General features: G+C 39.8%; 1 protein-coding gene across 2 annotated transcripts in view; it reads right to left on the bottom strand.

The window, feature by feature from the left end:
* Positions 1 to 4678: 4678 nt before the first annotated feature.
* Positions 4679 to 10494, bottom strand: part of Rxfp2 (relaxin/insulin like family peptide receptor 2) — a 67204-nt gene continuing 61388 nt past the window's right edge. For both annotated transcript variants that reach the window (XM_004631064.3, XM_004631065.3), the window contains one exon: positions 4679 to 5394. In XM_004631064.3, the coding sequence (XP_004631121.1) occupies positions 5135 to 5394 (260 nt within the window). In that variant the 3' untranslated portion in view covers positions 4679 to 5134. The remainder of the gene's footprint in view (positions 5395 to 10494) is intronic.

The raw sequence follows: 10494 nt of genomic DNA, 5'->3' as shown, positions 1-10494 counted from the left end.
ATTTCTGAGATATCTGGTGTGTGATTTCCAGTTTCCTCAGTGCTAGTGTCTTCTGCAGTTGTACTGGGTGGACTTGGGGCCTGAGACTGTATTTTGTTCCTTCTCTTTGCCATTTTGTATACCACTGTCTTCTGACCTTTGGTGAAGAGCTTGGATAGAGTTATTACCTTAGCACCAGGTCTGGATCTACAAAGTTCAGATTCTTCCAGGTGGGTGTTCCTTGGATCTGGCTGCTGTGCTCCACTTCTTCCTGCTGCAGCCATTAGAGTTGAACCTGTTGTGTTTCTCTGGCAAGATGTTCTGCTCCTGCATCAGCTGGGTGGGTCTTGTCTCTAGCCTCTTTGCAGGGAATTCTGCTGAAGGGTTCCTTGCTGGGCCTGTGCTCTGGGTCTATTTAGGATCCCACGGGCCCAGGCATCTCACTCACTCGCCGGGCCTGCGCTCTGGGTCTGTTCAGGATCCCACCAGTCCCTGGGTCGTCTCACTCCCTCGCTGGGCCTGCACTCTGGGTCTATTCAGGATCTTGTGGCCCTCGGTCATCTAACTCACTCACCGGGCCTGCGCTCTCCTTCAGTTTTCTTTTCACAGTGCAGAGAGGAAGAGGTAGATTTTTCAACCCTGGTGACATGTGCATTTCCCCTTGTTTGAGCATATGTCTCACTGTGCTGCCCAGGTTCGTCTCAAATTGCTGGGTTTAACTGATCTGCCTGTCTCAGTCTCCTAAGTAACTGGGAATATAGGCATCCAACATCATAGCTTACTTTAATTCCTCCAGATAAGTGTCTAATGTTCCAGGGAAGTTAGAGATTGACTGATCTTTGCACTCAACTTAAATTTTTAGATGCTTAACACTTGGAACTTTAGCACAGGGTTTAATCTTAAAACACAAAATAGATTTTAACAGAAAGAAGACCAGATATTTGTTTGTGTGATAGGATTTTAAGGAAACTTAACTACATAAGAAGGAAGAGACTTAATGGTATTTGTCTGAGGTCATGTAAGCAATTGGTTGTTGAACTGAAATTGTATCGACAATCCCCTTGAATTCCTTTGCCTTAAATATGTGTTGCTATAGCAGAAAAGGAAATGAATTCTAGATTATTAAATCAACCTTACAGCATCATTAACTCAGATAATCATTCAATCAGTGATAATCTTACTAGCTTTTAGGTGGTCCAGGAAGTTATTTTCTGTATAGAAACTAGTGATGGGTTAATAGGTATCTTTGTGAGCTGGGCTTTGGAGATAGAAAAATACTATTTGTGGATGTGCTATTTTATAACCAGGCCTCATTGTTCCCTAATCCTTCATTTGTAATTCATTTCTCCTCTATGTGGCATGTGGGAAATATCCTGAAGGCTATTCTAATGAAATATGTTGAATATAAAGTTTTAATCAGCTTACAAAGTTTAGAAAGTGTTTCTTAAGAACTAAAAAGTCATTTAAAAGAATAGTCTAATTTCATTATTGTGGTTCAGAAATGAGCATTATCATGACTAAATATGAATCTTCCATCTTGCATAAACAGGATGTCCAACAAATGACATAAATACAGAAAACACAAACAGGTAAATTTCTTTCTTCCTGTCTTCCTTTCTTGTGCTAGGAATCAAACTCAGGACCTTGTGCCTGCCAGGCAGGTGTTGTGCTGCTGAGCTGTATCTTCAGCCCACAAACAGAAACACGAAGAATTTTGTAATCATGCTCCCTTTCCTATTCACCAGAAATAAAAAGCAAGATGAAGGGCAGCCAAATAGCTCAGCGGATTAAAGTGCTTGCATGCAGGCTCAGGGACCAGGGGTTCAATTCCCAGGCCTGTCATGCTGGCCCCGACCCCGCGGACTCACTGAGCCAGTGATTGAAACTGGGAGTGGTGGCACACACCTGTAATCCCAGCTACTTGAGAGGTAGTAAAAACAGGAGAATCACTACGAGTCTGATCTAGTGGTGAGTACTGAACACCCTAAAATACAGAAAAAAAAAGAGCAAGATGTTATAAATGTTTGTTTTTAACACTTTGTTTCTCAAATAAAATTAAGGCAGCTTTACTTATGTCCTTGTATATTGCACTGCAACACTAAAAAGAAACGTCTCACACATACTCATGATTAATTCTGGAAGGTGCAATTATAGGTTACATACAATTGCTGATGCTTTGCCATTTCACAGTTTTATCATATGCATTCTCTGGATCTCCGCATTGCTTACTAATTTGAGGCTGGTAGAACAGAGAAAGCAATCACTCAAGCTGAGTTAAATTCTTGACCATGTAACAGGAGTAGATAGGTAGCAAGTCTCTGAACATGGACTTGACCTGGCACCAGAGTCATCCTGAAGAAATTAGAATCTGTAAGTGGGTGATGGACTTCATGATGCTCTGGAGTCCAGCTGGCTTGAGCTGCGTGTAGCACTGGGGTCCAATAGGATGCTGAGCACAGATGGCACTGCCACCTGTGTATAACTCTCAGATACGTGTGATTTCATTTAAAACTCCTCAACATCAAAAAGCTATTTCAGCAGATGCAATGGCTGCAAACTACTGTGACGGAGGCAAGAATTGAGACTTACAAACAAGGGGCCAGGGAGATAGTTCAGTGGAATAAGTGTTTCCCTGGCAAACAGAAGGTCCTGAGTTCAATCCGTGGTAAGAGAGACTTACAAATAAAACAAGGTGGTATAGTTTATGGCTTCTTACATTCTTGAGTGATATTTATTGATGTTTATATGGTTGTAGGAAATGATTTATGAACTTAGGTGGTAGTTTCATAACTACATAAATATACTGAGTTTAGCAAACAGGTTTGACCTAATACAAGAGATCTGACTTAATTCAGATACAATATTATTATTTGCTACAATCATACATCTTTGTAAAGATTTTCTGTCTGAATAGCAGTGTCAGATAAGATTAGAAATTGCTAAGCTATCAGATTTCAAATTTCTGATATTTGTTGGCAAGTTGATGAATACATAGCTTCAATTTTTCCATCTAGCTCTCTGATTTTTTGCTTTTCTTTAAGTCTGCTGATCAATAGCAACAATGCATAGTATCCACATCTGATTCTTCTTGGATGCTTGGTTCATGGCTGTGGACAATTCCTTTGAAGAACAGGAGACACACATTTGTGCTAAAATTAAAATACTACAGCCTTAGAATCTATCCCTTATTTATGTTTTTACTATTGGGAAATACATTAGGAAGTAAATCACACAATGATCATTTAGCTTTTCATTGTCATGATACAATACCTGAGATAAACAACTTAAAGGACAAAATATATTTGGCCCCTGGTTTCAGAGGTTTCAGTCCTCTATTGCTTGGCTCTGTAGCTTTATGCCCAAAGTAACACAGTATGTCATAGTAGAAACACATGGCAGAGGAAACCTCTTTACTTCATAGCTGATAGGAAACAAAAAGAGAAGAGGTGCTGGGGCCTCCATGTCCCTTCAAGGACACAACCCAATGACCTGACTTCTTCTCACTAGGTCTCACCTACTAAAGAATCTACCCCTTCCCACAAGTGCCTCCAGTTGGGGACCAAGCCTTTAGCACATAGCCTTTGGGGGACATTTAAGATCCAAGATATAATAGTGGTCAAGGGCTGACAAAGGGAATTTAATAAAATATCAGTGAATATAGAAAACTAGCTATGAAGAAATTCATTATATTGAAAAGGTGGAGAGAAGACTGAAGCCACAAAAGAAGGGCAGCTTAGTCAGTGGGTAGGATCATCATTCTAAAATCCTAGTACAAAGGTTTGCTGTTGTGTAAGAAATGTCTTGATCAAAGTCATATTATGGTCATTATTAGGTAATAACAAATAAATCACTAGAATGGCAGTGACACACAAACTTTTTGTCTCCTGGATGTTTCTGTAGATGAAGGTATCACATTAACATCTAACAGATGATAATAGGAATTTTCAGTGATTCTATTTTACCTCAATACAGGAACTCAGAATGAAGTGAATGGTAAAGAAGATAACTTACTGTTTCATGCTTTTGATAATAGGGAAGAGGAAGACAAATGTAAAGTATATCTTTTTAAGTAAAATTCTACACTTCCTAGTTTTATTCTTTGTCAGGAGAAATGAACTTAACAGTCAGTAAAACCTAACCATGGTTATTGTTAAACTTAAATAACATACAACAAATGCAAAATATAATTTTATTTACCTGATTCTTTTTTTTAACATATAAACTTTCAGTACAAAAGACATCCAGGCCTTCACAAACATTTTTCAGTTCTGAAAAACAAATCCAAACTTACTGGTTTTTTAATTTAGAAAAGGAATTTATTCTGTAAGCAAATGGTTCCCAATTCAACCAGTATTCTTGGATCTCTTTTAGCACTTATCTGTATGTTCTATAAAGGGAGAACTTAACAGCAAGAGAGATTCTGCTCTAAAAATTATACTGAAAATATTACCATATAGTTTTTGGCAGTTGGAATGCTCAATTTTCCTTTGTATGATGGGAAATTCTAGGAAAAGTAAACTTCTGAACTTAAAAACTAAAAATGGCAAATGGTAGTTGGCTCACCAGTGTGTCTCGCTGCATGTTAGGTATGGTAACTTTGCATAAAGTTCTGTTTTCAAAGTTGCTACCCCACCAGCTTTCACAGGTAGAACATGGGATGGGCCAACATCTCAGAAATTCTTTGCTATGACAGCTCTGACAAGATGTTAATGGTTTTATTTGCATTAAAAAAACAAAGAAAGAGATGTTAGATTTCTGTTACTATGGTCACACTAGAATAAGATGTCATGAATAGTTTTATTCTATGGACAGTGGAACCAGATGTAGAAGACTATGCATTGTCTACCTGTGGACATTCTTGGGTAGATCTATAGTGTTGACTAGCTGGGAGTCAACTGCATGGCACCCTACCCTATGCAGATTCACACACACATTTCAGGAGTGTAAGAGGAGAGCCTCTTGGTGTAGTTTTCAGCGCAGTTGATAGGTGGTAGAGCTGCCCCTAAAATGTAGGCCCAATACTGGACTCATTCTGCTGTGTCCACTGTGCAGAAGTAACCAGTGACCAAGATTAAGAGCGTTGCAGATGCCATCTTCCAAGAGCTGTACCTGTTACAGGCAGTCCTTTGAAGGCCAAGTGATCGAAAAACCATTACTAGGGCATTGGTTTCATTATACTGTCCCCAAGTGTTATTTTGTTCAAAACTCCAAGTTTAAGTGAAGAGGAGTCATCTGTTAATACAATGGATGTAGACAAACTTCTTTTTTTAATTTTAAAAATTGATTTCCTCCGATGTTTGTGTAGGAGCTGTTTCAACTTGTCCTTAAAAAAGCTGGTGGTGAGAGTGTAGAGGATTGGGTTCAAGGCACTGTTTACCGGAAGGAAAAAAATCACTATCCAGGAAGTGATTGTGCCTGCAGAAGGAGGAAACAAAAGTGTGAAAAAGAGCAGAAGGTGGTAAGGATTTTTTTTTTTTCAGTGCTAGGAATTGAACTCGGTGTTGCTCTACCACTGAGCTACCTCCTCAGATTGCAGGTGAAGATGTAAGTAAACATAAAATACAAATAACACTTCACAGCCAGTGCTATTTTTGAGGATGTTACTTCATACGTTTAAGATTCCTTTCACTTTATTTCCTTTCACAAATCTCTTTGTTGGAATAACACAGGAGCTAAGGACTCAAAGGCTTACTTTTCTGAGTTTCAGTAAATTGCAGATTGTTGTTAAAATAAGACAAGAAGAAATAGTGTGAAAACACTTTGAGAACCAGAGATTGTTATATGATGCATTTTTCTTGTTCTTATTGTCTTCATTTGTATAAAAATAAAAGAAAATAGTTTTTAAACTATAGAACAAGACCAGGAAACTTCTGGTTCAAAAGACTCATTACCCTTGTATTCCCGTGGTGATCCTATTATCCTGTTATTGTCCTCTGAACATTTGAAGAGAGAAATGAGTTCTTCCAGCCTGATGAATTCTTTTTTGTGTACAGCTGTAGAGATGCTAATAGAGTGTTTAGGCAAAGAGACCACAAAAGGGTCTTGGTGAGGAGAAATTTGGAATTATAGTGTCTTTCCTGACTGTATCATTTGTTGGGTTAGAATGAAATATATTTTGTCCCTTCAAGGGCAGCCTGCTCCTTGGATGAGACATTTCTTTTATGTGACCCTGGACAAATTCCTTGCTCTAAATTTCTCCTTTCTTCTCTAAAAGGTAGCTAGAGTTTGTTTGGCTGAGTCCAGTGGACTCAGTGAGTCATTTCTGTGGACAGTGTTTTCTAACACCAGTCCCTGAGACTCTCAAGCACAGCCAAAGAAACTACCATTTTGTATATTCCCACAGATTCAAAGAAGCTGGGTAGGCTGGCATGTATCTGTAATCTCAGTTTCTTGGGAGTATAAGGCAGAAGAATAACAAGTTCAAGCCCAGCCTAGGCAATGTAGGGAGTCTCTTCAGGGGCCTTAGGCTTAATCCTCAGTGCTGCAGAGGGATAGAGAGAGTAAGGGAAGGAGAGAGAGAGAGGAAGGAGAGGGAGATTATTTTCAAATCACTCCTAGGTGGATGAAAAGCTGGAAAGCAAGGCCAATGACACTTTTTCTCATCATTGTTCATCTTCTTTCCTTTTACCTCTAATTCCATGATTTTGCTCTCCTTTAGCTCCTATAGTTTCATTTTTCTCTTGATGTTACTTTTGTTCCCTATAACTTTTTATCCTTCTCTCTTTTATGGCAGCCTATCTGACCTCGCTACTGGTCTCCTTCCTTTCTCTTTAATCTCTTCTTTTTTTTCTTTATTTGTCTTCCTATTTTTCCACCCCATCTTCTCTTCCTTGTCTCATTTTTTTAAAACTGGAAAGAAAATGGAAAGAATAGATGTATATCCTATCTTTGATTTATTTTTAATTTTTTATATTTTTGTCCTTATTTAAAAAAGATAATTTGAACAGTTAACAATTAAAGGAAAAGTAGTTTGGTTCCTAGTTTGGTTCCTGTTTATTGTGCTCCCAAAAGACATACTAACCAGTAATCTTAATCCAATCTGACTAAAAAAAAAAAAAAAGTCCCCATAGCATCTGTTTTCAATTAGGCAGAGACAAATAGGCCACTAAAGGTTCCACGAGCATTTTTCACTCTGAGTGAGGCTTCCTGCTCAGCCTCAGGGAGACATCCTAATTTAAATTCAGCAGCTGTGTATGAGGTTGCAGTGTTAAAGCTGGCTCATCTTTTGGGTTAATGTAGGTATTATGAGCAACATGTCCTGAGCAACAAATCCTAGGGATCTTAAAGTTAGGGGCAGGGTAGATCTAGGTCAGTGGCTGCAGCATTTCCTATAGCACCATGGCAAATTAGACAAGCAGGAAGGCCACTGTCCAGTGTCATACAGTCTTCTCTCCTGGGCCTACTATCATGTTCCAGGCAAATCTTAGAATAATGAACATAAATGTAGAGAAGAACTGGTAAAGAATATAGTCATTTTTTTTTCTTTTTTTCAGTTCCAGGAACCAAACTTGTGACCTTGTGCTTGTCAGGCAGGCACTGTGCCACTGAACTATACCCCTGGCCCAGAATTTTGGCTTTGTACAGCTAAGTCTTTTTTAGGGTGGAACCAGGGATCGAACTCAGGCCCTTGCACTTTCCAGGGAAGTGCTTATTCCACTGAGCCTTCTCCCTGGCTGAGTTTTGGCTTTACAAGACCATTTTTCCTATCCTAGTGACTTTTTTGGAGCCATAATTAAGACTATCATGATCTAAAGTATCTTAGGGATTCTGAGGTTGTAAATTAATCCTGTGTCAGAGGTCCTTCACCACCAGACATCTCCTGATCAGAGTCTCATTTGTTTCCTTCTCTATTCATGTGATCAAAGTCCCGGTACCTCTAAATGTGACTCTAAATTTATTTAGAGTCAGAACTTTTAAAGAATTGAATAAATTAAAATGAAGTTACTGGGGTGGGTCCTATTCTGACTGTTGTCACTTTTCAGTGAGGACATAGTAAAAAGATTACTATCTGTAAGACAAGAAGAGAGGCTTCAGGTAAAACTAACTTTGCCCACACTTAGATCTTGGACTTCTGGAAAATACATTTCCAGAAATGTATTTCCAGAAAACACGTTTCTAGGATATCTTGTTTGGATAGCCTTTGCAAGCTAATGGAGAGGAAAAGGCTCAAAGAACTAACAGACTCAGAATACAAGAAGGGGAAGAAATTTGGGAGGCCATTGTGATAGTTACGTTCTTGGGCCAACTTGAGTTATAAATGTCCAACTAATTGGATCAGCGTAGTTCTGGGAGTGACTGAATGGATTTGTGGAAGACAGAAGAAGCACTCTGTGTATGAATGGCACCAACCAATAGGCTTGTAGTCTGAATGAAGAAAGAATGCCAATGCAGAAGAAAGTCTCGCTGTGTTTCTTTGGAGGAGCTCCGGCCTTCACCTTCACCTTGGATGTCATCCCTTGGCTTCCAGCGCAGACTCTTCAGCCTCCTATGGAAGACCTTGCAGTCCCCTGATATGCACTCACACAGGACAGGACAGTGTGCTCCAGGACTTTGTCTTTTGACTGGATCCTTTGGATCTTCAGGATGCAGATAACCCTTTTGCACTCTTCAACACCTGACTCTGCCGGTGGTCATTGTAAGCCTACTTTGTAAATCCTTATACATTTATATACTATATATTAAATCTGCTTCTCTAGTGAGAACTTACTGATACAGTTACTGTAGAAAAAGTGTCAGTGAGATGAGGTGATCACTTTTAAATTCCTTTAGCAGGTTAGTAGTGACTAGATCAGGACGGGAACCCAGAACTCTGCCGGCTCCATGCAGGGTCCTTTGTCCACCAGCCTACAGCATGGGACAAGTGAGTGCCTGGAGTGGAAAAGTACATGCACAGGTAAGCAGACAAGAGTGGGGAGGTTGATGAGGTGGATCCACCCATTCTACCATCACTGGATGAGCTCAGCTTCTCTAACGGACTGAAGAAGGCCTGCTTTGGAGCTCATGTGCCTGCTGACAACATCCTGGGTTCCTGCCTCTCTCCATGGAAGCTCACAGCATGAGAGCTGCTTTTTTTATTCTTTGAATAAGATTATGTGAAATGTATGATGGAAAAATGTGCTATGGACAGCTCAGCAACTGGATGGGAAGCAGGTGAGGAGAGCTCTAGACTGCTACCACAGAGGCAGAAGCACTCAGGCTCAGTCTTGCAAAATAAGAAGGCTTAGCAGGCTGGAATATTATTCAATGTAAACGTAATCAAGAAGAAGGAAGCATTTCAGCAAAAGCTGATATAACAGAAAAGTGCACAGGAAAAAGCGCACATATTCTAGTGAGACTGCATCACAGAATATGAGAGGGTGAGGTGAAGAGAAAGAAACATTGTAATGCTAATCCCAATATTTGGACTTCATTCCCTGAGCAGTGGGCACCAATGGATACATACATCCTGCTGTGTCTGAAACAGTAGGATAGGAAAATTGAGGTAGTCCAGGTAATAGTCATGGGTTGGAGACTATTCAAGAGAACACCTGGGATCATTCATGTTTAATGAACTCTACTATTCAGGTCCTGGCTGGCTCGTCTCTAACGATCCACATAAATTCTTAGGGTTTCTCCTCTTTCCATCAAGATGAATAAAGGCCCCCAAGTGTTCGCCTCTCTCTTGATTTTCACTTCCCCATTTTACATGCTTGAAAGACGTCTGTGCTCACTCATGAAGATAAAGCTGCTGAGGCTGCCACATGCCACTTTGTGGGGAGGCAACTGAGAAGACCACACTAACTGTGCAGGAGCCAAATGAAAGCTCATTAGAGCTGCTTGTCACTTGTGCTTTTGTCCCTCTTTCATCAGGGCTTACAGTGAGGCAGGCAACCTGATTGACAGCAGGGTTACAAGACGAATGAGGCACAATTCCTATCTGGGATTTATTCCTCAAAAAAAAACCTGCTATTGACTGAAATAATGCATGGAGGATAATCCTTAAGTCAGTGTCACAGAGTGAGCCTAACTCTGTAAAGCCCCCAAATTATTTTGATCTCTAGATCTTAGAAAACACGTGTAGGAAAATCTTTACTAATGTGAAAGGTGACTCTCTCTGGCTTAAGTTGGGTTGTATGCTGGGAACCTGGCCTTTTGTTGGGCCTCTTCCATGAAGTATACAAAATTTCACAGAACTCAATATGACATTTCATAGCTAGGATCATGCAGTAGACCAGTGGTTCCTTACAGGTGTGTGTGAGATCATGATCTCTCAGAATCAGAAGGGATCTTGTGTGAAACATCCATGTGTTAGGCCCTGGAGATAAAATCCAGAGGTCTGGGTAGATACTGGGCACATACATTTTGACTTTTAAATATCCCTGCTTAAGAACTGCTGTCTCTCAGATAGAAGCAAAGTGGATCAGATTCACTTTTTCTCTCTCTCTTTTTCTTTGTTTCTTTTCTCTTTCTTTCTTTCTTTCTTTCTTTCTTTCTTTCTTTCTTTCTTTCTTTCTTTCTTTCTTTCTTTCTTTCTTT

The sequence above is a fragment of the Octodon degus genome, unplaced genomic scaffold, assembly GCF_000260255.1.
Source record: "Octodon degus isolate 3935 unplaced genomic scaffold, OctDeg1.0 scaffold00038, whole genome shotgun sequence".
Taxonomy (NCBI): Eukaryota; Metazoa; Chordata; class Mammalia; order Rodentia; family Octodontidae; genus Octodon; species Octodon degus.
Note: the sequence above shows the minus strand (reverse complement) of the source record. Positions and strands in the feature narration are given on the sequence as shown.